This window comes from Torulaspora globosa, chromosome 1 (assembly GCF_014133895.1).
Source record: "Torulaspora globosa chromosome 1, complete sequence".
NCBI lineage: Eukaryota > Fungi > Ascomycota > Saccharomycetes > Saccharomycetales > Saccharomycetaceae > Torulaspora > Torulaspora globosa.
Genome location: NC_050727.1, coordinates 355,261 through 382,464, shown reverse-complemented (window position 1 = coordinate 382,464; position 27,204 = coordinate 355,261). Strand labels below are relative to the sequence as shown.

The 27,204-nt window shown below is 46.1% G+C and overlaps 16 protein-coding genes across 16 annotated transcripts; 6 read left to right on the top strand and 10 right to left on the bottom strand.

The window, feature by feature from the left end:
• Nucleotides 1–99: 99 nt before the first annotated feature.
• Nucleotides 100–654, bottom strand: HG536_0A01980 (60S ribosomal protein uL22; the record flags this gene model as incomplete). Its single annotated transcript, XM_037281161.1, has 1 exon — nt 100–654. One exon carries the CDS (start codon nt 652–654, stop codon nt 100–102), a length of 555 nt encoding a protein of 184 aa, XP_037137056.1.
• A 591-nt stretch (nt 655–1,245) lies between these two features.
• On the top strand, nt 1,246–2,058 carry ATG27 (Atg27p; the record flags this gene model as incomplete). Its single annotated transcript, XM_037281160.1, has 1 exon — nt 1,246–2,058. The coding sequence occupies one exon, from the start codon at nt 1,246–1,248 to the stop codon at nt 2,056–2,058; it is 813 nt and encodes a 270-aa protein (XP_037137055.1).
• A 63-nt stretch (nt 2,059–2,121) lies between these two features.
• On the bottom strand, nt 2,122–2,460 carry PFD1 (prefolding complex chaperone subunit; the record flags this gene model as incomplete). The annotated part of the gene is made up of 1 exon (XM_037281159.1): nt 2,122–2,460. One exon carries the CDS (start codon nt 2,458–2,460, stop codon nt 2,122–2,124), a length of 339 nt encoding a protein of 112 aa, XP_037137054.1.
• Nucleotides 2,461–2,591: 131 nt separating this feature from the next.
• On the top strand, nt 2,592–3,551 carry ATP12 (ATP synthase complex assembly protein ATP12; the record flags this gene model as incomplete). Its single annotated transcript, XM_037281158.1, has 1 exon — nt 2,592–3,551. One exon carries the CDS (start codon nt 2,592–2,594, stop codon nt 3,549–3,551), a length of 960 nt encoding a protein of 319 aa, XP_037137053.1.
• Nucleotides 3,552–3,626: 75 nt separating this feature from the next.
• RBH1 (Rbh1p) lies at nt 3,627–6,170 on the bottom strand (the record flags this gene model as incomplete). Its single annotated transcript, XM_037281157.1, has 1 exon — nt 3,627–6,170. The coding sequence occupies one exon, from the start codon at nt 6,168–6,170 to the stop codon at nt 3,627–3,629; it is 2,544 nt and encodes an 847-aa protein (XP_037137052.1).
• Nucleotides 6,171–6,471: 301 nt separating this feature from the next.
• Nucleotides 6,472–7,734, bottom strand: MNN11 (alpha-1,6-mannosyltransferase; the record flags this gene model as incomplete). Its single annotated transcript, XM_037281156.1, has 1 exon — nt 6,472–7,734. The coding sequence occupies one exon, from the start codon at nt 7,732–7,734 to the stop codon at nt 6,472–6,474; it is 1,263 nt and encodes a 420-aa protein (XP_037137051.1).
• Nucleotides 7,735–7,957: 223 nt separating this feature from the next.
• Nucleotides 7,958–9,421, bottom strand: FEN2 (Fen2p; the record flags this gene model as incomplete). The annotated part of the gene is made up of 1 exon (XM_037281155.1): nt 7,958–9,421. The coding sequence occupies one exon, from the start codon at nt 9,419–9,421 to the stop codon at nt 7,958–7,960; it is 1,464 nt and encodes a 487-aa protein (XP_037137050.1).
• A 127-nt stretch (nt 9,422–9,548) lies between these two features.
• On the bottom strand, nt 9,549–9,938 carry GON7 (chromatin DNA-binding EKC/KEOPS complex subunit GON7; the record flags this gene model as incomplete). Its single annotated transcript, XM_037281154.1, has 1 exon — nt 9,549–9,938. The coding sequence occupies one exon, from the start codon at nt 9,936–9,938 to the stop codon at nt 9,549–9,551; it is 390 nt and encodes a 129-aa protein (XP_037137049.1).
• Nucleotides 9,939–10,209: 271 nt separating this feature from the next.
• HG536_0A01900 (uncharacterized protein) lies at nt 10,210–12,213 on the bottom strand (the record flags this gene model as incomplete). The annotated part of the gene is made up of 1 exon (XM_037281153.1): nt 10,210–12,213. One exon carries the CDS (start codon nt 12,211–12,213, stop codon nt 10,210–10,212), a length of 2,004 nt encoding a protein of 667 aa, XP_037137048.1.
• A 652-nt stretch (nt 12,214–12,865) lies between these two features.
• HG536_0A01890 (uncharacterized protein) lies at nt 12,866–14,302 on the top strand (the record flags this gene model as incomplete). Its single annotated transcript, XM_037281152.1, has 1 exon — nt 12,866–14,302. One exon carries the CDS (start codon nt 12,866–12,868, stop codon nt 14,300–14,302), a length of 1,437 nt encoding a protein of 478 aa, XP_037137047.1.
• A 586-nt stretch (nt 14,303–14,888) lies between these two features.
• On the top strand, nt 14,889–16,613 carry EFM1 (protein-lysine N-methyltransferase; the record flags this gene model as incomplete). The annotated part of the gene is made up of 1 exon (XM_037281151.1): nt 14,889–16,613. The coding sequence occupies one exon, from the start codon at nt 14,889–14,891 to the stop codon at nt 16,611–16,613; it is 1,725 nt and encodes a 574-aa protein (XP_037137046.1).
• A 100-nt stretch (nt 16,614–16,713) lies between these two features.
• On the bottom strand, nt 16,714–17,231 carry COF1 (cofilin; the record flags this gene model as incomplete). Its single annotated transcript, XM_037281150.1, has 2 exons — nt 16,714–17,131; nt 17,218–17,231. The coding sequence occupies 2 exons, from the start codon at nt 17,229–17,231 to the stop codon at nt 16,714–16,716; spliced, it is 432 nt and encodes a 143-aa protein (XP_037137045.1).
• Nucleotides 17,232–17,441: 210 nt separating this feature from the next.
• On the top strand, nt 17,442–17,981 carry LDB18 (Ldb18p; the record flags this gene model as incomplete). Its single annotated transcript, XM_037281149.1, has 1 exon — nt 17,442–17,981. The coding sequence occupies one exon, from the start codon at nt 17,442–17,444 to the stop codon at nt 17,979–17,981; it is 540 nt and encodes a 179-aa protein (XP_037137044.1).
• On the bottom strand, nt 17,972–19,795 carry CBP2 (Cbp2p; the record flags this gene model as incomplete). The annotated part of the gene is made up of 1 exon (XM_037281148.1): nt 17,972–19,795. The coding sequence occupies one exon, from the start codon at nt 19,793–19,795 to the stop codon at nt 17,972–17,974; it is 1,824 nt and encodes a 607-aa protein (XP_037137043.1).
• A 623-nt stretch (nt 19,796–20,418) lies between these two features.
• MUP3 (Mup3p) lies at nt 20,419–22,053 on the top strand (the record flags this gene model as incomplete). Its single annotated transcript, XM_037281147.1, has 1 exon — nt 20,419–22,053. One exon carries the CDS (start codon nt 20,419–20,421, stop codon nt 22,051–22,053), a length of 1,635 nt encoding a protein of 544 aa, XP_037137042.1.
• A 116-nt stretch (nt 22,054–22,169) lies between these two features.
• On the bottom strand, nt 22,170–27,098 carry YBT1 (bile acid-transporting ATPase YBT1; the record flags this gene model as incomplete). The annotated part of the gene is made up of 1 exon (XM_037281146.1): nt 22,170–27,098. The coding sequence occupies one exon, from the start codon at nt 27,096–27,098 to the stop codon at nt 22,170–22,172; it is 4,929 nt and encodes a 1,642-aa protein (XP_037137041.1).
• Nucleotides 27,099–27,204: the final 106 nt, after the last annotated feature.

The following is a 27,204-nucleotide window of genomic DNA, read 5'->3' as shown; positions in this document are numbered from 1 at the left end:
TGTTGATCCTGGTTCCGTAGAAGTACACAGAAGAGATAAAGTGTTAAATTATACAGCGGAAAATTTGCTAAAAGATTCAATCATCACGTTCTCGCCAGTTTAAGCGGCAATACGCTTTTGAGCGGCGATTCTACCTCTCTGTCTGGAAGACAATCTAACCACTTTCTTTTCAGCTGCCTTCTCGACGGCTTCCTCCTTTTCAGTAAGAACCAATTCGATGTGGGATGGAGAGGACTCGTACTTGTTGATTCTACCGTGAGCTCTGTAAGTTCTTCTTCTTTGCTTTGGAGCCTGGTTGACTTGGATGTGGGAAACGTACAACTTGGTAGCATCTAGACCTTTAGCCTCAGCGTTAGCTGCAGCGTTTTGTAGCAAGCCCTGGACGAACTTGACAGACTTAGCTGGCCATCTGGCCTTGGTGACACCAAACTCCTTACCTTGAGCAGTTCTACCGATGGAAGAGTTAAATCTTCTGAATGGGATGGCTCTTTGGTGTTCCAACACTTGTCCCAAGTATTTTTGAGCCTTTTGCAATTCCCAACCGTTAATGGCTTGAGCTGTCTCTCTGGTGTTCTTGAAAGAGACACGCAAGTAGGAACCACGAGCAGAAGCAGACTTAGCTGGGTTTGTAGAGGTAGCACCGTATCTAGCCATTTTTTCCTTTGTCAGTTCTTGGGCAAACTACCAATAATCTGCTATTTCGCAACCACTCTGATCAATATCTAGACATCAACCTGGCAATTACCAAACACTCACCTTGCACTACCGAGTTCCAGCTTCCAGTACTACCTGCCTGCCACTAGCATTAGGTGCTAGGCTGGACAGTGGCTTTGCCTGGACGGGGCTCCTACCAGCCGTCCCAAGCTCTAGGCTGGCCGCCCCAGGCGGGCTTCCACTGTGCCCAGCCTGGGACGGCTGGGTACAGTAGCTAGCTCCACGGAGAGATGCGGTCCGTCCTGCCTAGCGCTGTGCGAAAATTGAAAAATTTCAATCCCGGCAAACCGACGCACAAAAAGAGACGCACAAAAATCCTGAATTATTTTTGAAAAATCGATCATGAAAGGATGTACGGATGTACGGATGTACGGATTTCAACAGTCACACAAAGGAGCTATCATACAAGGGCGGTTTCATCAGATACTAGCTTAAGAGTCCTGAACGACATCAGGACAGCGGAACCTGCTTGTGGTGGACTGATAGGTACTCTGAATTGTCAGGAATAGATTTACGGGGTCGGTTTTCAGTATGAAGTACGAAACTCTGTTGTTTCTTGGCCTGCTGGGCTCCAGGTGGGCGAATGCCTTTCAATGCAATAAGGACGACAGATTAAAGAAGTACAGACTGGCTCAGGGAAACGGCGGTGGCTACGTGTATGGTTCTGTGGAAAGGGATACCCCTCCCAGTACCACGGAGGAGAAATGGTGGGTGAATGTGTGTGCAGAGAATGATAAGAATGATTTACCATCGGAATGCGATCGAAACGACGTGCTTTGCGGCCTCACGTATGTTACTGTGCCAGGTAGGGACACGCTGATGACACAGGAGATCGAGTTTCCGCACTCGCTATCTGGACCTGTGGAAGAAGTCGATGGCAAGCTTCGTCTGAGCTTGAGGGGCACCAAGTGGGGGTCGGAGAGCTTTGATGCCCAGCTGGAATTCGAGTGTGACGATAATATGAAGACGGATGAGATGGTCTCGAGCACATGGCAGGATAAACAGATACGCATAAATATCAAGGGTCCTTCGGGCTGCCTGATCAAGAACGAAGATGGAAACAGGGATAAAGACAGAAGGCCTCACTTGAAAGACCCCAACGAGCGCAAGAAAGGTACGTCGTGGTTTACCTGGTTGTTGCTATACGCATTGCTATTCACTCTGATATACTTGCTGGTGACAGCGTATGTGAATACGAGGGGCGGGTCCTTCCAGGATTTCCGCGAAGAGTTTATAGATCGCTCTACGCAGCTCATAACTTCACTGCCGGCGTTTGCCAAGGAGGTCGCTGCCCGGATCTTCGGCAGCGGTTCTTCCCAGCGGGGTGGCTATAGCGCAGTCTGAGGCAGCACTAGAGTGAACCGAGTGAGTGTATTTATAGCTATCTTTAAATGATAATATCCTCATTCATTTACTCTCAATGGCAGCTTTCAGATTATCCACGGTCTTCTCCACCGTTGTCTCGAGGTAATTCTTCTTGATCTTCAGAGTCTTGGTCTGCTCCTGCACAACGCTTTGATCGTGTTTCAAATCGTCGATATATTTGGACTTTTCCTGCAAAATGAAAGCTTTCCCACACGATCTCCACACCTTGTCTGTTGGATACGTTGCTAGTTCCTGCGTGGTCAACTTAGCCAGTTTCTCCTGCCTCTCCAGCAAGCCTAATTGCTGCTCGACAGACTGTAATTGAGCCTTGGAAGCTCTCAGATTTGCAGTTAGCTCCTGTATGAACGGTGTAGCAGACATCTTCTTGGCCTTCTTCTAGTTCTGGCTGTGTTGCTAGTGTCTTGGCATGTTTAAGAGACGGTGATCTTATTGAAATTACATAGCTAATAGCACACAAGAGCGTCTTCGGAGGAATCACTGTATTGCAAGTCATGTTACGGTTATTTAACGGCTGCTCTGCGGTAGGCAGAATGACTTCATGTAATCTCAGGCTGCTGGCGACTCAGGCGTCTCCATTGGGGGTTGACCATAGTATAGAGAACAACCTAAAGACAGAAACGAACAGATTATCCAAAACTGGTGAAAGATTCTGGGAAAAGGTGTCGTTGAAGGATGACGGATCACAATATCTGGTTCAATTGGATTCGAAAACAATTTTGACTCCCTTGGGTCATCCATTAGCTGTGGACAGGGACAGAAGTTTGTTGGCGATGCTTCTGCAGAAGGAATGGACGAATTTAACAAGCCTCGCTGTCAAGACATACTCACTACCGTTAACTTCGTTGGTTTCTCGTTGCATTGACCTGGAAATCGTTAACAAGCCAGGCGGCGACTTGGAGTCAAAAGCCAAGATAGGCGGGGATCGTGAACGTATCTCGCAGGACCTGTTACGCTACCTCGATACAGACACTGTACTGGTCTTTTGCTCGAAGTCGGAATATGAAGGAGCCCTAAGAAAAGCGCAAGATCAAGTCTACTTGCCGATTATTAGCGCTGCGGAGGAATTCTTGAGCAATTACAGTGGATCAGCGGTGAAACTCAAAGTCCTTGATGCAGATCTTCATGGCTTGAGGGGCAATCAACAGCTGGAAGAGACGAGGAGCGCCGCTAAGAAGTACCTGGACACTCTATCTTTATGGGATCTGGCTGTGTTCGAAAAGACGGTCTTGACGACAAAATCATTCATTTGTGGTGTTCTCCTGCTGCAGAACAAAGCGTCGGCAGAGTCCCTAGAAGGCTTGAAATCATCAATGGAGTCCATTGCTGAAGCCGCTACATTGGAAATTATTTACCAAACCGATAGATGGGGAGAGGTGGAAGACACACACGATGTTGACAAAAGAGATGTCAGAAGAAATATTCATGCGGCGGCGATAGTGGCCTATAAATAATAAGATTACGACCTTTCATGTATATATTTTAGTGTATCATTGGTATCATCAGTTGTCCACAGAAATGTAGGTTTTTTATAGCGGCTTGATCAGCTTATACACTTGATCAGCGATTACCTTATTCACAAACTCCAAGAGTCGTTCGTCATCACCAGATGCAACTAATAGACCAGTTCTGCCTATTCTTCGAATATCGCTTAACCGACTAATAAGCGTTCTAGCGGTTTGCTTGATCTCATTGACGCCGAAGAAGTCAAACCTCACCGCGACTGCACTTCCTTTATACTCCTGTGAGAAGATATCGACGTGTCCGATATTTTGCACCTGCCAACCCTTTTCGTCTATTCGTTCGTGAATCTTGGCTTTGACAGATGGCAATAAGAGAAGAGAAGCTATTGCGTCAGTAGCGTTCTTAAAGCCGGCAAAATCAGAAATGCCAGTGGAAGAACGCGTAATCCCATTACTGGCACTTGAGGATGGAAAACTGGAAAGAGTATTTGCTGTCTGGGACGACGGGATGAAAGCGGGCAAATTTCCTTTTATGCAGTGTTGCAGAGCGTTCAGCAGACCTTCCGATCTACTGCATCTTATGTTCACAGTATTCTTACCGGGCGGCAAGATACTGCATAAAAAGTCTGATGATGGTATAATCGCCTGGATATCCTGAGCGGCCGCCTTGGAACATGTCCACCGGTGGGATACTCGGGCGGCAAAGAAACATCGGCCATCAACCTTGCTTTCATATGCCACCAAGACAGTTTCGTCATTTATCGATCTTAAAATACTGAGGCGTAAAGATTCAGATCCAAATCTCATCCATTGCCGCCCGTCCCAGAAAGAGGTTCTAGCCTTTTCGCTTTCAAAAATCGCCAGATCGTTATTTAGATCAATCGTCGAAGGTAGAAGCTGGTGGGTCTTTTCCGTGGGATATACTGGTATATTACTCTTTGCAGATAACGGTGTGTTCTCTTTTGATGTTGGCGTTAAGGAAGCTGCTGAATTAGCGCCTGCTGCATCAATAAAAAGGCCCTTTTTATTTCTTGAGCTGAAAAGGCTTAGTAAGGAGGAGGACTTACGGCGATACAGGGCTGGTTTATAGAACTCAGCACTGGGATTGAATATTGAAGAGTCGTCCCTACAGTCTGTCTCATCATCCGCAGATGAAATAATGCTCTCGAAGTCATCAACTTCGATCGATTTCGCAGCAATAGGTCGAATTTCGTCCATTGAAGAGTGCTGAGAAACAGATTTATACTGCTGCAACGACGGGCTTTCCAAAGAAACAGGTGAGAACTCCATCTGTATGCCTTTATCGAGCTCCATAAGTTTTTCGCAATCGAGAGAATCGAGATCTTCGAAGGATGGATGTTTACAGTCGCTTAGGCTGCTTTGATTATTCACAGTTGCTTTTTCGTCGTCCTCCTCATCCATGGACATTAGGATTGAAAGTGGGCCCTGTAAAGGTTTCGACCTCCTCAGGCCAGATTGCGACGGTTTGTCAGGCTCACTTCTTTCACTTGATTGTTCCACATGCATAGCTTGATTTGGCAGAGTAAGAGAAAGCCCAGTACTTTCAGCAGGTCTTAAATTTTCCAATTTATTATGCTTCATTTTGAAGTTTTGAAATAGATGCGAGGACTTCGCTAGCGATGCGGAAGACCGGATTGAAGGTGTTAGTTGCATGAAGTTGTTCCTATCAAAAAGCTTTTTCATGCAAAATTTCCAGTGTCCCTCCCACTGCAATGCATCAACACATTGTAACTTCAGATGAACGTTATTTCCTGTTACCGTTCTCAATTCGATTCCAGAGACTGATTCGCCAATGACATCTAAATCGTAATCCCTCAGAAATGGAAAAAGAAGGGCTCTTCCCAAGTTCAGCGGGCTATAATCCCCTTGCAACAAGCGCGCAAGCAGCTGGGTGGGCGGATCTTTCGCATTCGGTAGCTCTCCAGAGATAACTTTAAATATCGCTATTTCGCCATTTGTGAATTGGAGAATCTCCACCAGCTGCCTCTGCATGTTGAACTTATTCATTGAGAGCCTAAAGAAGTCTCGCTTAACAACATCGTCCAGATTTATGATAGGTGGAGCAACCAAATCGTAAGTATGCGACGAAAGATCGTGAATGTTATCCAGTCTAATAACATTATTGTCTGCAGTGATGTACCCTTGTTTAAATTGAAACTCGAAAGAGTGAAGCATTGAACTCAGCTGAGTTGACTTGCCGCCAAGAAGCTTCTGGTAATTCGTCAATTTTGAATAGAGCTTCACAATACAAATCGCAAACTCCAAACTAGGTCCTAGCCTGAACAAAGATGTCTCGATCGCAAAAATCAACTTGATGGAGCCGAGTAGAATCTCGTTGTAAAGATTCAGTATCTCTGAATTCATGAACGAAGACTGAATTGCCAAATGGTCATTTGGATCGCACGATGAATGGTATTCTATTAGACTCGTCACCGATTTCGAGATCGTTCTCGTTTGATTGCAAAGCTGTGACATGGGGTCCAAAGCTGATGCCGGTTTCGGCTCAAACGCCAAGCAAAAGGCGTTCAATCTTCTCAAATTCGCAAGATGTTCTTTTGCATAGAGCCAGTGGCCCTCCCCAACCGTCATTATCGTCCCGACGTCGCTCACGCTGTTCCTCAAACTCACTTGAACAGGGTTCCAGCCGTTCTAAAGCTTCCAAGTTGTCTCGGCTCGAGTGTCCTGAAGATGAAATGTTTCAGTCCTTCAGGGTGTGCCCATTTGATTGACGTTCAGTATTTTTTTCGCGTTTACGCGTAAGGCGTCGCGCCAGTAAATCCTGACATCTAATGGTATTAAAAGCGTGAGATTTGATGAAGAAGAGCTCACCTCTATAAATGATGGCTTATGTGAGTGTGTTGATGAGTAGTTGATGGAGAATATAGTACAATTAGCTCTTTCTAATCTTGGAATAAAAGGATTGGATGTCAGAGGCACAGGTTCCACGCAGTTTACAGTTGTTCAGGGACACGACGAAATCGCCATCGGTGTAGTGTAGAGCATCGACTTTCTCCTTTGATGCCGCATCAGGCTTACTGTTCGCATCATATGGGGCTGCAATCAATTTCTGTACAACCAATGCCGTCTTACCGAGCAGCTGCGGATGCCATTGTAGCATGTGGGCAACGCTCGCGGAGAAACTGTCCCAGTCGTAGTTTGTGTATAGAGGATCCATGAGGTACTCCAAGAAAGCCTTTCCGTACAAATCGGTGGAGACAACCATGGAAGACAGGTCGAGTTCACCGGCAGGACTTTGCGGAATGATGATTCTGGTAGTATCGACGTTGAAATGTGTGTAGGTCTTTATGTTCGAGCCGGGGATGATAGGGACGTTTCTGAGAAGGGCCATGTCCAGAACGTCGGGGTCCAGCAGATGCTGCTGCAGTGTGAGCTCCAAGTTCATAATCAAAGAGGTTTGGTCGACGAAGAACAAGTATTTGGCCTGTGGGAACGCGTGAATGGCTGCCCTCATAATCAGTGGTTTGATGTACTCCTGGGAGGCCTTCAAGTCCTGGTTGCGCAGCAGCGGTACAAACTCTTGTATCCAACGCACGTAAACCCCGTACTTGTGTTTCTGAGCGTAGTCGACCCTGTTTTGCACCACAGAGACAATCGTGTCCAGATCCCAATTCTCAAAATCAATCAGTGTGACAATCACAATTTCCGGAGACGTCACGCTCTTGCGATAAACCAGCTTCCCGTGGTCCAAGAACGACCTCTTCACCAGTAATACTTGGTCCGATGTCTTCTTCTTTTCCTCGTCGGACAACGGCTCATCGTCATGCTTCATGACAAGCGAAGATTGTCCATCGATATCTGTTCTAACGGTATAGAGCCCTCTAACTCCAATCTCCTTCAAAACAGTTGCATGCTCAACATGTGGAAAGATCAGTGGACTCAATGCAGGTATCTCATGTATGTAATGGCCGTGCTCCGCCGGATATGTTCTTGGTGGTTGTCCCAAACTGAAAAAGCTGCTCAAAACGTACAAAAATAACCCAATACCACCAAAAATCAGCACAGTCCTCTTAAACGTGCTCCCAGGAGTAGACTCCCCGGCGAGGCCAGACAATCGTTTGCCGGAGATCTTCGATGGCCATTTCCATTGCTTCTTTGCGCTCGGTTTCAACTTCGACTTCGGTCTGAAGGTCATTCTCACCAAGCCGATTATGGCCAGTACCAACAACAAACCAGCAAACAGATAAGCCCGGATCTATATCCTACTCTGCTCTGCTCTGATCAGTGAAAGTTGAGGGCTTCTGCCATATGGTGCAAAACTTTAATCAATACCGATATGTGGTCACGTGCAGAGACACTATTATAAAGATATTTAACCAGGATTCGCAGTATATGCTTTCTTGGTAGTCGTTTGGCCATCAGTTGTCGTCGTCGTCGTCTTCGTCGTGTGGCATGTCATTGGCGTCTATGTAGGGAAGCTCCTGCTCGCCGTAGCGGTCTTTGTTCTGAAATCTTCTGATCAAAACCGAAACCAGTCCGCTGGCGATGGAAGTGGCCAGCAGGGCATAGGAACCTTTCTCGAAGTGGGGCACAGTGGAGGCTGGAAAGAAGAGGAGTGACCACCATGCGTTCACGGCGCCGGAAAACATGTTCATCGAAGCAAGGACTATGGCTCTTTCCTGTAGATCGGCGTGGCAGACCACATTGGCCCATGCGAAAAACACGGCCTGGCCAGCGTATGCGACGCCGCCTAGATACTGAGCCGTGAACATCACTGGAGCACTAATCGGATTGGAGCGGACCATGATAGCGACTACGCACATGGTGACGGCGAGAAACATGGCGACGTGCCAGTGTCTCGCCTTGGATATCTTGTTCAGGTACAATGCTGACAGCATGGTCGACGCGATGCCAACCGCAAAGATACCCGACGGAAAGTTGTTTCGATGCGAAAGGGAGTAACCTTGATTCTTTAGCCAGAGGGCAAAAGTCGAGTTTGACGCTAGACTCAGATTCTCACCGCCGAGAACCCAGACAAACGAGAATAGCCACCAATGCCATCTTTTCAGAACCCTCGGTACGACAGACCAGTCCAGCCGAGTGCTTTCATCCCTGGCGGGCAACCTTCTCCTGGCGAACTGAAGCTCCCGTTCGCTGAAGAAAAATCTGGTCATCGAGAATGAGCTGCTGCCACTGCTGTTCTCAGGCACACCGGGGAAAAACAGGAACCCATAGAGCGCTATTGGCATTGTGATGGCAAAGTCGATGATGAACAGCCATCTCCAGCCGGCGAGGCCGCGCCTGCCATCCAAGCTGTCGTGGATTTCCACCTGCATGAAGCCACTAAACATCGAGCCGATTAAACCAGAAGATGTAAATATTGCACTTCGAATAGGCAGCTCGTTCTCCTTATACCACGACCCAAGGATCAGATGTGTGCCGGAGAATGTGCAACTCTCGAAGATCGCCTGAAAGAATCTTATCACGCAGCACTGCTTGAAAGATGTTACTTTGAACATCCCCAATGTCAGCAAACCCCACGCAAATGTACAAAAACTTAACCAGACCCGCGGAGGTGCCACCAATAGTATCAAGTTATTTGGAATCATCCCCAAGATGTATCCAACCGTGAAACATGTATTAGTAATATTGATATCGTTAGCCTTGAAGTGCAAGTCCTCCTTCATTCCCGAAATGTAGGCATTGATGAACCCCACACGGTCCACATAGTTGATCCAGTACTGCAGACAAACAAATGACAACACAAACAGGTCAATCTTGAACAGTAAACGACGCTTATCTACAGGCTTCTTGGTCGCTACAACAGAGCCGTCATCGACTTCTCTCGATCTATATTCTTCTTCAGAAAAAGTCTCCTTCATCCTCCTGAATCAAGCTGCCAAGCAACGCTACGCTGCGACCTCAATTCCTCTGAGATGCCCTCATCAACTAGTGCATAGCATTGATGAATATAAGCTGTTCTGGTGAGTCATCCGTATAAAACGACGCCTATAAGCCATCAGCATCATCTTCGCCATCTCCACCGTCCAGAAGCTCCTTGATCTCGTTCTCAATTCGTTCTTCCTGTTTGGCCTGATTACCTTGTAGTTTTGGCTTCTTCCCTTTGGCCAATTCCATCCGCTGGGTCAGGAATTCATTGATATCGTCTTGCAGCCCGGTGAGTCTGGTCCTGAGCTCTCCCAAGGCGGTGATCTTGCCGTTGGCGTCTCTCCTGGGCTCTGAAGGCCTGTCTCTATCCACTTGCCCCGCGTTCAGCACATATGGGCTGGCACCGGTGGTTCTGCCGTCGGTCGTCTGGTAACGGGCATCAGCCGGATTAACCTCGAACTTTACCGTTTCAGCGTCGGATCCGCAATATTTAGCAGTTGGTAACAGCATGCTGGCGGATCGGTGGCTCACTGGTTGTGATACAGGTTGATCAAATGGAGCTTCTTTGTAGTTATGAAGGATAAACTGTTTGATGATGTTCGTCGATCATGCTCAGGCTTGCCAGGCGCCACTGACGCAGCGATGTCAGTAATTCGAAATATAATACGAAGCAATTATATTACCAAGGAGTCGCCTTAATAACCTCGTAGGGTCTTTAGGAATTTAATTACAGCACTATCTATCAAAAAATAAAGACCAGAAAATTATCGAGGTCAGAATCTCACAATTGGTTCTGCCAGTATTGACATTGTTGATACCATTTCAGGGGGTAATTATCCCAATTGCTGTATTCGTCTTGCAAAATATTAAACTGCATCATTAATCCGCTCTCCATATGCCAGCCGATGTGGCAATGAAATGGCCAAACACCAGGACTGTCGGCGACGAAACGCAGCACACCCCAGCCAAAGCCGGGAATATTAACTGTGTCACGCAGCACTGGGTTCTCGAAATTCATCACACCTGAATCATCCGTGTAGTACTTTTGGTCGAAAAATCCTGTCTTGCCGATAGCCAGTACCCAAAACTTGTGGCCGTGAAGGTGGAATGGGTGATTGCCGTCGTCATAATTATTGATCACGATGTCGACGATAGTTCCTCTTTCATTTATGTTGAGCATATATTGGTGATCATTGTTGGTCAACAGATCCTTAACGTCGAGATTCTTTATGGTGTTGTTATCTGCCGCAAACGCCAGTTGGTACATCGTAGAGCCATTCTTATAGTTTTCGAAAGTCTGATCGTTCAGATATCCGCGAGTCAGTTGATTCGCTTTGATCAAAAACGACACGTCCACGTCAAACCTGACATCGGGGAGTGTTGAGCCGTTAGCAGTACGAGGTACAGAAGTCACATTTGCGGTGTGTAGCAGGCTCTGATCGAATTCATTACAAACGACGTCCCCGCCGCCGTATTGCCATCGGGAATCAGGAACTTGCAAGTCTGATGGGTCCTCATGCTTAGAGTATGATACAATGGCTCGTACGTCTGGGTTGAAGTTTGTATTTTCCACTTTAGCACAGAACTGGTTAAATCTGGCCTGCATCCAGTAATTTTTCAGATCTTTCTTGTCATCGCGGGGCTTTAGAATAAACGAGTACCGCTCAGCCAGCGAAACTGCCAGCGAATCCACGGTGATCGGCGTCACTAACGTACCGTCGGCCTCCACGATTTCCAGGTCATGCGAATCGATCTCAAACTCAAACGTCAGGAAAAATCCAGCGTTGATCAATCGCAGTCTGTAAGTGGAGTTTGGATCCAGGTCGATCACTGATACATTAACTGGCGCGTAGGAGACATCCGAGCTGTTCCCGCCATTGGGGACCAGATACGTCGATGCCACGTAGTCAAATCTGTTCTGACCCTGAATCAAGCCGTTATCCGGGTCTGGCTCGGTGTTCTCATTAGCGGGTCCCAGGTAGTCCGGTAGGTAATTGGAAGCCATGTCGTGGTAGTAATCGTTCACCAGAACAACGATGTCTTTATCGTACGACGAATTCATCGCCCTGTATTCCTCACTAGAGTGGATCACCAGCGGCCCAAACAAGCCGTCTGCATATTGCGCTCCAAAATGCGAATGGTACCAATACGTGCCATACTGTCTGTCGTCGAGTTCGATCTTGTACGTGTAGTTTGCCTTTGGCGGGATCGGGCACTGGTTGATGTACGCAGCACCGTCGTGGAAACTGTTGTTATTGTTGAAGAAAAGGCCATGGCAGTGGATCGTCACGGGCTCGTGCTCCATCTGGTTGTCCACATGAATGAACAAAGTATCTCCAGCGTTCGCTTCCAGGAGAGGTCCCGGATACTGGCCGTTAACCACTGTCAAGTTCCGCCTGATACCGTCGGGGCTCTCTTCCACAAACGTCGTCACATTCATATAGTAGTGTCTCTCCCTTGGCTTTGTCTGTCTCAGCCAATAGTCCACATCCATAGTGTAGTTTTTGTTAGTATCCAACCTCCACGAATCGTCGTTCGACGATTCCGACTTCTTAGCGAAGTTGCTCGACACACATTGCGTCAGAGACCCCAGTCCATGAGACTTGACGAGCTGCTGCAGCCCAAACGCCAGAACCAGAACCGGCACCGTCACCATCAGCAAAACTCTCAACCACGCGACAAACCTGCGCTTTTTCTCATCTCGAGGCGACTGCTCCTCCAAATCATTCCTCACTGAAACAGCTCCGTCGTCTTCCCCAGCACTCTTCGGGACCAACTCGTTCATCCTCTCGACCTTGGTCCTCTCGACCGACCACCAGTGCTCCCGGACCAATTCAGCTCACCAATTCATATACAACCTCAGTCAAAGCTCCCATCCGTAACCGATGGCTGCCTCACGCCTTCTCGACACCCAGCTCACGGGCACACCTCTTGACCGGTCCCGCAGGAGAGACTTCTTCACCTCCACGTGGCCGTTGCTCTAGGCGATCTGGTCTGCTACAGGTCCAACTCATCGGTCTCTCGAGGCTCCTAGCACACACACGTGGATCTCTTGGCATTCCTGACATGTTAATTGCTTGGCACACGTGGAGTTGTCTTTCCAAGACCTTGGATGCGATGAGCTTGAAGTCAGCGATATGGTCGTTACAGATAGGCCCGTATAGTGGAAGTTCCCGTTGGAGATTTGATTGGCATAGCACTTTTCTGGAAGCAGCAGGTTGATATGATTTGACGATTTGGTGAATAATTGGTCGTAAAGCTGAAAGAACCGATGACCAAATGCGGATATTGAGTGGTAATGGAACTCTATTGGGATTGCCACGTTTCCCTGAACGTTCTGGCGGTGAGTGACGGGACGGAAAGGGTATATAAACTAGTGCTGAGGATCGACGGTTGGGTTGGGTTTCCTGAGGTAGCAGAGCAAGAAAGCGGTGAAGATGAAATTTGTTCAATTGGCAGCAGCAGCAGCAGTGGTTGGTTCCGGTTCGTTGGTCAGCGGTGCTCAGGTCGAGTCCAGCTCTGCAAGCGTGAGTCGTACTCCAAGAACGTACTCTACGATTAATCCTAAGGCGTCCGACATTGCCAAGGCGGCGTCTAATGCTACCACGAACCATTTCACGTCGAGTGTGAAGGGTGCGGCGTTCGACAGGATGGTCGTCATCTGGCTGGAGAACACCGACTACGACAAGGCCGCAGGCCAGGAGGATATGCAATGGCTGGCGTCTCAGGGTATCTTATTGGACAACTACTGGGGTGTAACGCATCCTTCGGAGCCAAACTACGTGGCTTCTGTCGGTGGCGACTACTTCGCCTTGGATGACGACAGATTCATCGCTCTGCCCGCCAACGTGTCGACCGTGGTTGATCTTTTGGACTCCAAGAGCATCTCCTGGGGTGAATACGAGGAGCATATGCCGTACTCTGGCTTCCAAGGTTTCAACTACTCTAACCAGGAGACTTTTGCTAACGACTATGTGAGAAAGCACAACCCACTCATCATCTTCGACTCTGTTGCCCAGAACCAGACCAGATTGGGTAACATCAAGAACTTCACCATGTTCGAGAAGGACTTGGCCGACAAGACGCTGCCACAGTTTTTCCACATTACTCCAAACATGACCAACGATGGTCACGATTCGACCATCAAGGTTGCCGCTAACTGGAGCAGAAGCTTCTTGACGCCATTGTTGCAAAACGAGTACTTTACGAACAACACTTTGATCGTTTTGACTTTCGACGAAAACGACACCTACTCGATCAAGAACAAGGTCTTCACCATCTTGCTGGGCGGTGCTGTCCCAGAAGAATTGAAGGGCACCACGGACTCGACTTTCTACGATCAGTACTCGTTGATCTCGACCCCAGAGGCTAACTGGGACCTGCCATCTCTAGGTAGAAACGATGTCAACGCTAACGTTTTCCAGTTTGTCGCTAACAAGACCAACGTTACCAACAGAAATGTCGACACCACCTACATGGTCAACAATGCTACTTATGTCGGTTACTTGTTGGACGACACCATCCCTCTGCCCGCTCCGAACGTTACCGCTATCAACATGAACGGCAAACCAGTGTTGAAGGCCATTGTTGACAAGTGGGGCGCTGAGTATTCTGCCCAGCTTTCTCAGAGTTACTTCACCTCTACCACCACTACTGTCTCCGGTAGCATCTCCGAGGCTCCTACTACCATCAAAAGTGCTTCAGCCACGATCACAAGCGCTTCAGCCACCACCAGTGGTTCTACCGCCGCCAAGAACAGTACTTCTTCTAACGGTACTCGCGTTAGTACCAAGTCGTCTTCTGGCGGTGCTGCTGCTATTGCCGTGCTACCAGTCAGCGGATTATTAGGCTTGATCGTCGCTTACTTGCTATGAGATGTCGCCTTTCCCAGTTCACGTTCGACAAATGAATGGCCACAGATATCTTCTGGTTCTGGTTCATCCAATTTATCTATTCATTCAGTTTATTTATTTATCCCACTTATACAACAATATTTGACGTTATAGAAGTTTAATCAACCATGGTCGAGGTCTGAAGTGGGGGGCCACTCATAGAACTCTGCTAGCCGGCAGACTCGTTTTCGCCCTCGACTGATCCGCCGGACAGTAATTACACATTGGCTACCGTTAGTTATAAAGGACTATGTAGACGATTCATAATGAAAGCCGTGACATGACAGTATTTTTGCAAGATATCCGTCCAATGCAGTACACGGTAGCTATATGAGCTATCAAAACGAGTGAAGACTATCATCATTCTCTTGAAAGCTACAAGTAGTTGACCGTAGTCTTATGGATTAACAAGGTAATATGTAGATAGACAACACTTGGCGTTGGCACTATCTTGTGAATGCGTTATGGCTTTTGCCTTTCATTACTTAACCACTATATTGAAGCGAACACACACTTAAGGTAAAATGCCATAAGCTTATTCACACTGGTAACTGTTAAGAGGCCTGAGATGCCAAGCGAAGACCAATTACAGAAGTTCATCGAGTTCTGTAGGAAGAACGGTGCCAACCTTGATGAGAGGATATCTTTTAAAATCACTCGCAGCGCTGGTGTTACGGCAGTTGCTACGTCTGCTATCCATACTCAAGATCCATTGATATCCGTCCCAGAGAAGCTGTTAATTACGAGAGAACTGGCCGAGAAAGAGTTCGGGGTCAACAGTGCTACGGTGTCCAGTGGTAATTCCAATGCACTTCTTCAATTGTACATCGCCAAGATGAAATTTGAGCCATCGGCTAAGCCCTTCCATAAGCCTTACTTCGATATACTGCCTGACACGTTAAATCAACCATACTTCTGGAGCTTGAAGGAACTAGAGCTCTTGAAAGGCACAGATCTCTACCTGTTGCTGAAAGAGAACCTTCGCAGAATCATTAGAGAGTGGTGGAAACTACTTCATAAACTACAAATTGATGCAGTGGACAAGGAAATTTATGAAGGATTGGAGTCTTCGGAGGATTTCGACGTTCTACGATATGTTTGCGACTACCGTGAAAAGCACCAGAGCTTCTCATGGAAAAGCTTTGCAGGTTATCTGTGGGCTACTGGAATTTTCACTTCTAGGGCCTTTCCAAGGTTAGTCATTGATAAGGCTTGCTCGGACTTAAATGAAGCATTTCTGTATCCAGTGGTGGACCTGCTCAATCACAAGAATGATACTCAAGTTAAGTGGACATTCGAGCACGAGAAGGTTTGCTTCATAACTTCAGAAACCTTGAAGGAAGGCGATGAAGTTTTCAACAACTATGGAGACAAATCAAACGAAGACCTTTTGCTATGTTACGGATTTCTGCAGGAAAGCAACCGATATGACCGTACTAGGCTCACTTTGCGGCTCGATAGTGAAACAATTGAACAGGCTCTAGCCAGCAACCTAGGGATGACGAAAGAAAACGTAATAGCTGATGATTGCGCTCAATTTCTCATTACTGCCCAGGATCCTCTACCCAACGCAGTGGCCAACTTCTTTGGTTATCTGTGTAAGCTGAAGTCAGAGGCGGAAGTCAGCTTGAGAAGCTTTCTGGAGGGACAGGATGAACTGAGTTCCATTTTAGTTCAGAAATTAGACTTCTTCAAGGTGCGTTCGAAGTTCAGTCCAGCAGATCGTGAAGGCTGCAACCCAGATGTCATTCAAATGATCAAGAAATACATGTCTTCTGAGAGGAAGCTAATTCAAGGAAGCCTGGAATACTTACAAAAAAGGCAGAAAGATATTCTGAAGAGCAATTCAGCTTTGATGGTCAGCTTTAAATCAATTTTCAAGATGGACAGAAAATTCGCCGATAGTTTGTTGCTGTCTTTTGGTGTGGTGAAATATGAAGACCTGGTCGCTAAGAATCGTCTGAGAGAATCCCTGCTATTGTGGATCGTTCGGGCCGCCAATAAAGATAGCTACCCGCAAAAGTTTCAGTATACCGTACCAGAGTTCATTTTCGATACATTCCAGGAAGTCAGCGGATCGATCGTCATCGAGAAGAACGATGTGGCTGAGTTCATGGAATTTTACAAGAACTTGTTTCCGGGCCTGACTGAGAAAATCCCTGAGGTGTTTGGTCCAGGTAATTGGGGTATAAGGCAGTTTATCGTGGCTGACACAGTGATGGACAGAGTGGTGTACACAAGGAAACTTACTCACGAGCCGTATTTCATTGTGAGGGTGCCATTCAAGTTGTAGCTAGCAAGATGCTAACCATTCTATTTTCACCAGCCTTTTTTATACAGCTAGCTTTCAAGTTTTTTTGATTGGCATGTACATATATATCGATGTAATCAACCTAGTGGGAACCAGCACTTCTGCTGACTTTCTCCAGCACAGTCTCGTAAGACACTTCAGCGAAATCAGTGCCTTGGATATCGGTAGAGACACCATTCAAGGCTCTTCTCAATGCGTCCTTAGACGAGGCGTACACCATCTTGGACCTCACTGGTGCAGTGTCTGGGGACCAGGTGTAGAAGACAATCTTGGACCTCTTACCCTCGTTGCCATTGATCTCGTACTCGAAATCGTAAATGGCGTACAAACAGTCGTTTTCTGGCAACTTCTCCAGGAACGCATCGTAAGACTGGTCCGTGGAGGTCTCCTTGACAACAATGGAGGTTTTACTGTCGTTCAAAGCGAACAGAACGAACTTGTACTTCTTGCCCAATTTCAAATCGTTAAAAGCCTGCAAGGATTCGTCTGCAACAGCGACACTGCGATATACCTCATGTTAGTAACCCTAAACTTTTCGCCGTCGGCCCTGCTAACAGGGATTGTAACTCTCTCAGCAACAACATACCCAGATCTGGACATTGTAAAGTGTGTGGAATCGATCTAAAACACTCAGGGACAGCTCAACAGACTTCAATTCAGCCCTTCTGTCCTTCAATTGATCAAAAGTGTACGGTTCAAGAAGTAGAAAGGGGTCCCGACACGAGGCGACCTTGGCGAACTTATAAAAGGGGGTTACCCGACTCGTTCCAGCTATTAGCTATATATTAAGTATGGTGAGCTGAGTTGAAGATGGAGGCTTCTGAGATGCTAGAAGGGCTTTGTGAGCGTGTTGAGAGGCTGGAGGTGGTGTTGGGTGAGGTAGGTCCGCTTTCTGATGACGATCTCTGCGAGAAAGTTGCGTCTGTAACGCGAGAGCTGCAAAGAGTCTTTCGAGAGGGCCAAGAATACAGCGAACATCTGTTGCAATTGCTGGAAATATATGCTCTGGGGGATCACGAGAGGGGTGAGGACCACGAGGTGAAGTTGCAGGCTATTTTGAGCCGTTACGACGAGATTTTTCGGTCACTGAAGGAGTTGCGCAAACTGGACGTAGCATACCAGGAACTTTCCAAGCAGGAAATGGACAGCAGGATCCCTGTGGTGGAGATTGGGAAAGTACAGCAGCTTCCAGCGCTCATGGAGGCATGTAACAGACAGCTGGTACGATCGCTATCATTGGTTCAGAGGTTTGCATCCTGGAATGTGCAGACCAATGAGCTCTTCTGCGAGCTTAATAACAGATTGAAAATGCTCGAGCGCGACATTGACTCTATGTCTGACTATGTATGATACGTCTTGGATGCTTCGTCTAGCTTTTCGATAATCGCATTGGCCAATTGCTCTCTATCAACTTTTGGCGGCCTCTGCAATCGATACAGGAACATGAAGGTATCCTCATCTATCATTCTGCGAGCCTCACAGGTGGCGTGCTGGAGGAGCGTAGCATGTTCGAGATCTCTGACGCACTGTGTGTATACCCGTGAACTGAACAGGAGGGCTCGCTCGATTTCGACTGGCAGAGGGCTCTTGGATACGATGACAATTTTCCAGCTCTTCAAAGAAGTTATTGGCTCTATTTCTAGCCCTGTGGCTATACTGAACTTATCGTAGAACATCATGTTTTCAAACTGCGCGATGTGCTTGAACATAGCCAGAACTTTAGATCCCAACGTCAGGTTAGCTTCTTCGTTGGCTACAACTGTTTCTTTCGCCTCTCCTAGTTTTGGCATCTCCGGCAAGACCTTGGTGGCATAGAGCGAGAGATTGGGGTAAAATATCTTAAATCCTTTGCAGTTACAAACCACTTCTAGCAGAACCCTCAGGACTGGAACGGCTCTCGGCACGTTGATCCCGTCCCGGAAGTACGTTCTACTTGACGCCTTCATCTCAGAAACAATGCTAAAGTAGTAGCTACTCAACAACTCTAGGAATTCATCGATCTGTTTCTTGTATCCAATCAATTCTGAGACAGTGGTTGGCGGCGCAATTTCGTTGATTCTCTGAAGTTCCTGCCAGACAAAGGTATCCATTGGACTAAATTCAAGCTTGTGGCTCTCATACGACGCAGATTGATCGACTGTACGGCTCATTCTTAATGCCTGCGATACCAAACTAAAAAGAATATAGTGCTTGCAGTATTCTTCCACCAGCTGAGAGAAATCTACTTTCTCCGAAACTAGCGAACAACGTATAACATCGCCGGGACAGGTTTTATCTTTGTCCCTTCCGGAACTCCAGAGAGGCTTGCACTTATTGGTTGCATCCATTAGTTGCTTCAGGGTTACAAAGCATGTTTCATCAAGCGGATGCTCTGCTACAGGTGTCACAGCAGTATCATTCTGATTTTTCAGAGAGCTCGAGATGTGAGCTTCTAGCTTCGATTGTTCTTCCCTGGTGCACGGCGATTGCCGTATGAGAGCCGCACAGAGCTCCAAGCCTGTGAAATAGCGTCTCTGTGACGGTACATATGCAGGGAATAGAGCAATGGCATCACAACCCTCCGGCACCTCGTCTACTTGGTATACGCGCAGTAGATTACCATTAGCAGGATTGACGAATTCTACGTCCTTCCCAAGCCCGCTGAACTTCTCTTTGGTGACTCCAACACCTCGGCAGGAGTTGGAGTAGGTCAGATCTGCCCAGCGGACATGTAGTAGTTCTTCCCTATCATCTTTGGAGCTTAACCTCAAGGTGTTCCTATATTCGAATGAAGGATCGCCCCCCTCCGTAGCGCAAATCGGGTTGAGTGGATGGGCAAAGATGGGTGCTATATTCTGCCAGCTCAATACGCCGGTTGGGCCCCAATCTCTCCTCAGTGTTCTCCCTGTTTGTAATATCTTGATGCATGCTTCCGGCGGACCACTTATATCCTTTAATATTACTTCTCGCAACTTGTGGATCGAACTCGTGAATAATTGTCTGTCACATCGAATGACCATCAGCTCAGATTTCGCATTTGTGAGACCCTTCGTGTGTGTATCCAGTACCAACTTCTTTATCTTGGATGCCACATATTTATATCTGTAGTTCTTCGACGAAGGCTGTCTTCTAAAAGTTCCAAAAAAGAGGGCCCTCCAGCTACCCTGCAAGGTAACGTATTTCATCAGCAATTGGAAACTTCAGAGGCCTAGAGGAGCCATTACCTGGTTGATATAACGTCTATAACCTTCGATATATTAGGCAGCTTAGTGAAATTTCGTACAAGGTCATTGTAGACGTTACTGGCCAACGACTAGACAGCCGGTCAAGACAAGCCCATAGACTTGCGAAGAGACATTGAACAGGTCCTGACCTCTGTCTACGGTCGTGTCTTTGCCGCTAGATACTGGAAATTCGCCAGGGGTTTTCTCAACACCATCTCGGCCAGATTGGAAATATGCCACCCAGTCCAGGCGCCTCAGGCCTACGTTGTAGCTGTCGAGCTCTATGCTGCTCTCATCAACATTGCAACTGACGCTTCCTGGCCAGGCTAGCGCCCATTTTTCGTCTTCCAAGTGCCGCGTCACATTTTGTATTCCTGACACTTCAGAAATTTTCAGACATTTTGTGTCGCCAGCTGTGGCTTCTCGAAGCCACTTACATAATGAAGATTTATCAGTGGTATAAAGATATCGAATAATGACTAAGCCAGTGAATCAAATTGATGTATATAACTTGTTGAAACGTTGGCTGGCACTAAGGGAAGTTGGTTTCAAGCTGAATCTTCAAGGCAGGATATACTCTTGGAATGATGCTCAAGAGCGAGCGCGACGTACTGATACCGAAGGATGGAGGTAAAGTGGACTTGGAGAACGGAAAAACTGCGGATGACGTTGGGTATGGATCTTTTAGTTCAATGGAGACTGAAATTGACAAGTCGGGAATTCTGATAGACGCGTTTATTGAAGTTCCGCAGGGAAGACATCTGGGATTATTTTCCACCATGGTTCTATTTGTATCGAGGATCGTCGGGTCTGGTATCTTCGCGACCCCAAGTAGCATTTTTGTCAATTGTGGCGGGAACACTGTTATTTACTTCGGCGTATGGCTGCTGGCAGCTCTTTTGTCCTTTGCAGGGCTATTTCTGTTTCTGGAATTTGGTTCGTGGCTTCCTCGCTCTGGTGGGCGTAAGAATTTCCTTGAGCAAGCGTATACCAAGCCTAGATTGATGATGAGTGTAACTTTTGCGGCTTTCACCGTGCTAACAGGCTTTACCATGTCTAATGCCATTGTGTTCGGGAAATACTTTCTCTCAGCAGTGGGCTTCCAGGGCATTTCCGATCACTCGAGTGTATCGAAATACATTAGCATCGCGGCGGTGGTCGTGGGAGTTATAATACATGGGACTTCGGTGAAAACAGGCGTGCGGATTCAGAATTTCTTGGGCGGTATGAAGTTCCTGCTGATCGCCATCATGTGTCTGTTGGGCTTTTATTCAATCTTTTACAGACCAGAGGCGGGCGAGAAGACCATTTCCTCCGCGCCAATCTATGAGTTCCACGATGAAGGAACTCTACAAGTTTCTTCTCTGGCAGCAGCTTTTATAAATGCATTTTTCTGCTTCACGGGCTGGGATAGCGTTCATGCAGTCGCCTCGGAAATCAAGAATCCTGTCAGAACGTTGAAGATCGCTGGTCCACTTTCGCTTTTCATCTGTTTTCTATGCTATACAATGATGAATCTGGCCTACATCAACGTCCTGACCTACGAAGAGATCAAGCAAGCTGGGCCATTGGTCGGTTCAGTTCTCTTTGCCAAACTGTTTGGACCGCATCTTGGTGCCAGAATACTCTCACTTTCTGTGGCTATTTCTACAGGCTCCAACATTTTGGTTGTGCTCTACGGAGTCTCTCGGATGAATCAGGAAGTCTTCAGAGAAGGCTATCTGCCATTCAGCATCCACTTGGCTAGCAATAAGCCTTGGAACTCCCCTTTGCCGGCACTTTTAGTTTGCGGGATTCTGTCAGTGACCTGGCTTACCATATTACCAAGTGAGGGAGCCTCCTACGACTATTTGGTCTCAATGGAAGGTTATGGGAATCAATTTTTCCTGCTTCTCATAGCTGTGGGCATCTTCATTTACAGACGAAAGCGTAAAGGAGAGGTCCCATCGACAAGAGCCTCTTCCATCGGAGTTTGTGCTATAATCTTGGTTTCGATTTATCTCATGGCTGCTCCCTTCTTCGGTAAACAAGCTTCGAACAACATAGCTATTTTACCACCTTATCAGGTCACAGCTTTGATGCTAATTCTGTTGTGCTTCGCTTTCTGGTTTGTGAAATTCTTGTTTCTGCCTAAAGTACTGGGTTATGAATTGAAGCAGCGTATTGTCACTCTAGATGATGGTCTGGCTGTAACAAAATGGATAAAGTGTGATCTTTAGTAATATTTTAGAATGATTTTAATGAATAAATTTATGATACTAGTACTAACATTGCTTTCTTGATAGTTAAACTGGATCCTACTGCACGATCCCACATTACTATTGGACCCACAATCTTACTTGGCATTTAGTTTTTCGACGAAAGCTTCTTTTGCGGATTCTATCAAACTCTCAAGCTCCCCGCTTTGCTCACACATGCTGTAAAAAATGCTATTCTTGTTTAGTAGCAGGGAATATGGGTGATCAAACTCTTTTACCTCCCCAGCATCCATGACCAGGATTTTATCATAGTCAATAACAGATCTCAATCTGTGAGCGATCGTTAAAATGGTGTTACCACTGAACTCCTTTCTAATAGTTTGCTGTATTTTAGCATCCGATGCATAATCAATTGAAGCTGTAGCTTCATCCAGCAGAATGACCTTGGGACTGCGCAACAATGAACGAGCCAAACAAACCAATTGACGTTGACCCTGCGATATGTTTCCACCACCCTCACTTATCTCGCTGTACAAGTTCAAAAACTTGTTCACATTGTCGGAATTGACGGATGACGACGCACCCTCCGCTGGTCTATCCAGTTCCTCCTGAGTAACTAGGTTCACACGTTTCAAAGCCTCGAATATCTGCTGATCGGGATATTCGTCGTATGGATCCAGGTTCGATTTTATGGTTCCAGTGAATAAAGTAGGGTCTTGGGGTATGATAGTTATCGAGCGACGGAGTCTTTGTAAATCCACCGACGTAATGTCGACATTGTCAATCTTTATATTTCCAGTTTCAGGATCTAGGAATCTGAATAGAGCCGTTATTATTGTCGACTTACCAGCACCGGTCCGTCCGACAATACCGACTTTCGATTTTGGATCTACCGTAAACGAGATATTCTTAATCACTTTAGGTAAGTTTGGAGCATAACGCAAGGATACATCATTTACCTCGATCCTACCCTGTTGTGGCCATTCCGCTGCAGGAGTCACAGTTGATTGGTCATAAGGCTCTTGGTCAACCTCCATGTATTCCTTTAGTCTCTCAACTGAGTTCATGTTCATTTCAACGTTCGAATACAAACGCACTAGCCACAACGCACCTTCGGTGAACGTGATGGCATAAGTCAAAGAAATACCTGCCTTACCCGAGTCCATGTGATCGATATTCAACAGAATAAATATACCAGAACCAAGGACGACAAGCGCACCGATTAAATCGATTCTGAATGACAACCATCTATTGGCGACCCACAAATAGAAAAATGGCTTGTTATTCTCGTCGATTTTTTGTAGGTTTTCGCGCATGAATCGACTCTCATCACCAAATGCACGAATAGTGGTAACACCAACTAGAGTTTCTGAGAAATGTTGATAGATTGGCGATCTGGATATCGATTCTAGCCTCTTCAATTCACGAGAACCAGTCAAATAAAAGTAACCAACTAAGTAATAGAGGACAGCAACCAAGATGGCGACTGATAAAAATTGAGGAGTGATAAAAGTGATCAGAACGACTGTCGAAACACAAGACACCAAAGAATAAAAAGCCCCCTCAATGAATGGGGTCAGTTCCTGATCCGCGGCCTCCATATCCTTAGAAAACCGATTCATAATTCTACCTATTGGTGTGGCATCAAAGAAACGAAGTTTGGCATGCATGACTCTTGTGAGAAGCCGTTTAAAGATCTTCCTTGAAGCGTTTATCCCAGCAACAAAGCTTAAAACCGTCTTAAAAGCCGACAATATAGATTGAATGACACCAATCAAGAAGTAAATTGTCAAGTAATAAACGGTTGAATGAAGTTTAGTAGATGTATTTTCATCGACGTCGTGGTGCGGAAAGATGAAGGAGCTCGTGATAATGCCCATTCGGCTGAAGACGGCAGAAGCAGAAACGGTTATGTTTTGAGCCAATCCAATAAGCTTCGACGTGATATTGTGTGAAACCCAACTACGAACCCACCACGTTTGCCCAATGGAAATGCTTTGCGCAATCACAAAAGCCGCAACTAGAACGGAGAGCATCTTCCAACCTCCAAAAATTGCCAAATACCATTTGTATACGCCAATGCCGACCGTGCCCTGTGCTTTGGTTTCCTCTTCAACCAGCTTACCCTGTTTAGCACGCTCCTCATCAGTCCTCTGTGGTTTAGCCGTTTCCTTAGCCTTGGATAGGTTCTTCATGCTTAATTCACTTTTACTTTTTAGATTGACGGACGAGTTATGCCTAGAAAGGATGCTACTTTTTACGAGTTCATCCTCACCCAGCAAACCATTTTGAAGCAAAGTGAGGGGCTCTCCCTGATCTTTGACTTGACCATTTTCCAAAATAACAATGAGATCTGCATTTTTTAACGTAAGTGCTGTGTTATGTGAAACGAGAATGCATGTTCTGCCTTCCATCAAAGGACCAGTAATACAGTTATCATAAATCCATGCCGCGGTATGGGAGTCCACTGCACTTAAGCAGTCATCCAAAAGAACATGTCTAGCATTTGAGTACAGCGATCGTGCTAATGAAATTCTCTGTTTTTGACCGCCAGATAAAGTAATACCTCTTTCACCAATTTCAGTCATGTCACCGGCTGAAAGAATTGCAAAGTCCCGCTTCAAACCACAAGCTTCTACCACGGCCTCGTACCTTGTTTCATTATAAGGACTATTGAATAGGATGTTATTTCTAACAGTGTCATTCAGTAGCCAAGCAGCCTGTGAACAGTACGCGATCGAATTAGTCATACCGTCAGCTTCCACAGCTAGCTGCTGTCTTGGATCCAGTGAGGGAACAGTTATCTTACCACTCATCAGATGCATCTCTCCGAGCAATGCCATTAAAAGCGAAGTCTTACCAGATCCTGTGGGTCCAATAATAACGTTCAGCTTACCTAATTTGAATTCAATATTCAAATTCTTTAACTTAAAGTCAGGTCTGTCTTTATCCCACGTCACTGTTGCATTTTCGAATCCAATCTTTTTTCGGTCCTGAGCGACGTTTAATTGACTATACTTTTGCGTATCATCTTCTTCTAAAAACTCTTGAACTCTGTCCAATGATACTTTAGATTGTATCACAAAACTTAACATATCAGAGAGTTGATCCAATGGTGTCCGCAATAAGGAAAAAAGAGAAAGAGCAGTGAAGGCGATTGGTGTGGTTAAAACTTCGCCCTGAATGTAAATGTAGAACCAGAAGGCAGCACTGGTAACGATTGTTGGTGTGATATACCAAACGAAAGAGCTCATCGCCCAAACGAGAGATCTTTTCAACAAAAGCTTCAGTTCTGTTTCTCTGATATCGTCTATATCTTTTTCGAAATTCTCCTCCCAAGAGAAGAACTTAATGATGCGAATAGCTTGGAAGGCTTCGTTCAACTTTTGGATACGTTTGTCAGTAACCGAAAGATTTTCCTTCTGTAACTTACCCAATAAAGTGGCCAATTTGAAGTTGAGCGGCATCATCACGATAATTAAAACCGCACCAAGGATGGCTGCTATGCCTAGGAGATGGTACAGCAAGATAATAGCAACCAATGCCATAACGGTGGCTTCTACAAATGCATGTAGATAGGCGCAAATTTCGCTCACTTTGAAAGCATCAACGGCCATCAGGTTTATGATAGCACCCAAATTAGCTGAAGAAGACGATTCTTCGTCACCATCTATTCTCTCTTGATCGTTAAGCTTTTGAGGGTCAATGTCATCTGTCGATTGTTTTCCTGAGTTCACGGAGATTTTTCTCTTCAAAGCCTTTGTATAGATTTCAGATATAATTATGGCTTTCATCCTGATGCAAACTCTCCTACCAAAAAACAAAGCTTGTCCTTGACAAATGGCAACGAAGACTCTACAAAAGAACATGCAAAACACATAAAACCAAGCCAGGTTAGCCGGAGCAGACTTTCTATCCTCAACATATTCCAAGATTCTCTTCAACAACAAAGTCGGAATGAAACTCAAAATGCTTTCGATGCATGCCCAGAATCCTTGTAAAGCGATATATTTAGTAAAGAAAGACAATAGATTTACAGCAAAGCTTCGTTTCTTGCCAAAACGCTTAGTGTAATGCTTGAATTTCTTTACGACGAAAATTGAATAGTCCTCTAGCGATAACCCCCAGACGTCTTTGTTCTCGATGGTAGACTTGTGAGCAGTCCAGATAAAGCGGTCAAGCCAACTCCAGCTTATGAAGCTCGCAATGGAGGATACCGGCTCAGGCGATGGTATAATTTCGTCGTCAGTCTTGTAGATCACAGGATACTTGTTGCCGGATGACGAGAAAAAAAGAAGCAGGAACAGAATCAAATCAATGTAGGTTTGCGATAGATAGTAGTTTCTCACCAGCTTGTTCTTAATGTGTCCGATGTATACGGAACGAAACGGTAATAAGTTGGAGACAAACAAAAACAAGTAGCTAACAAAAGAAATAGCCCAAATGTTACCTGGGTATTTGTTAATCCAGTGAATAGATTGATTGATATTGATTAGACGTAGGGAAACAATTGCCAGCAGGAACCCCCACTGCAGTACGCCCATCGCGGAACTTTGAACAGGAAACTCCGAATACCTCTTGGAATAGTTGATGTAAACAAAGCAGTGGAACACAAATTGTGCCAACACGAGTAGAAACTCAACAATTGTCCTCGATTTCTCCACAAATCCTCTTTTCACAAATTCCGGCTTACCATGTGGCTCACCATTGGTTTTGACACATTTCAGCTTTTCGATTGAGAAATGGTTTTCCATCAACTGTTCGCCGGTTGGCGACTCTCTGCCATCTGTATAGCGATGCCCATTCAGGTTCGAGATCAGAGGTTTGTCCTCCTCATCATCATTTCCATCGCACAGAATCTCGTCAACTAAGCTCGGCTTCTTCAAGTGCAGTTTATCATAGTAATAGTAATGCGACCAAACGTTGTATAATAGAAATAGTACGGCAGATCCTGTCAGACACAGTGGCAAATAGTAGTTAATGTATAGAACCCTGCCACATTTGGTCACATCATCATAGATCCAGAAGCGGCAATGGTCGCCGCTGAACCCATTGGCAGAGTGCATCAGATATTGACCTTCCAATGACACTAATGGACCTTGTTTACGGTAGAGGGCTCTTCTTAAGAGGGATGGTGGCTCGACAGGCGTGCTTCTATTAGTTGGTTACACA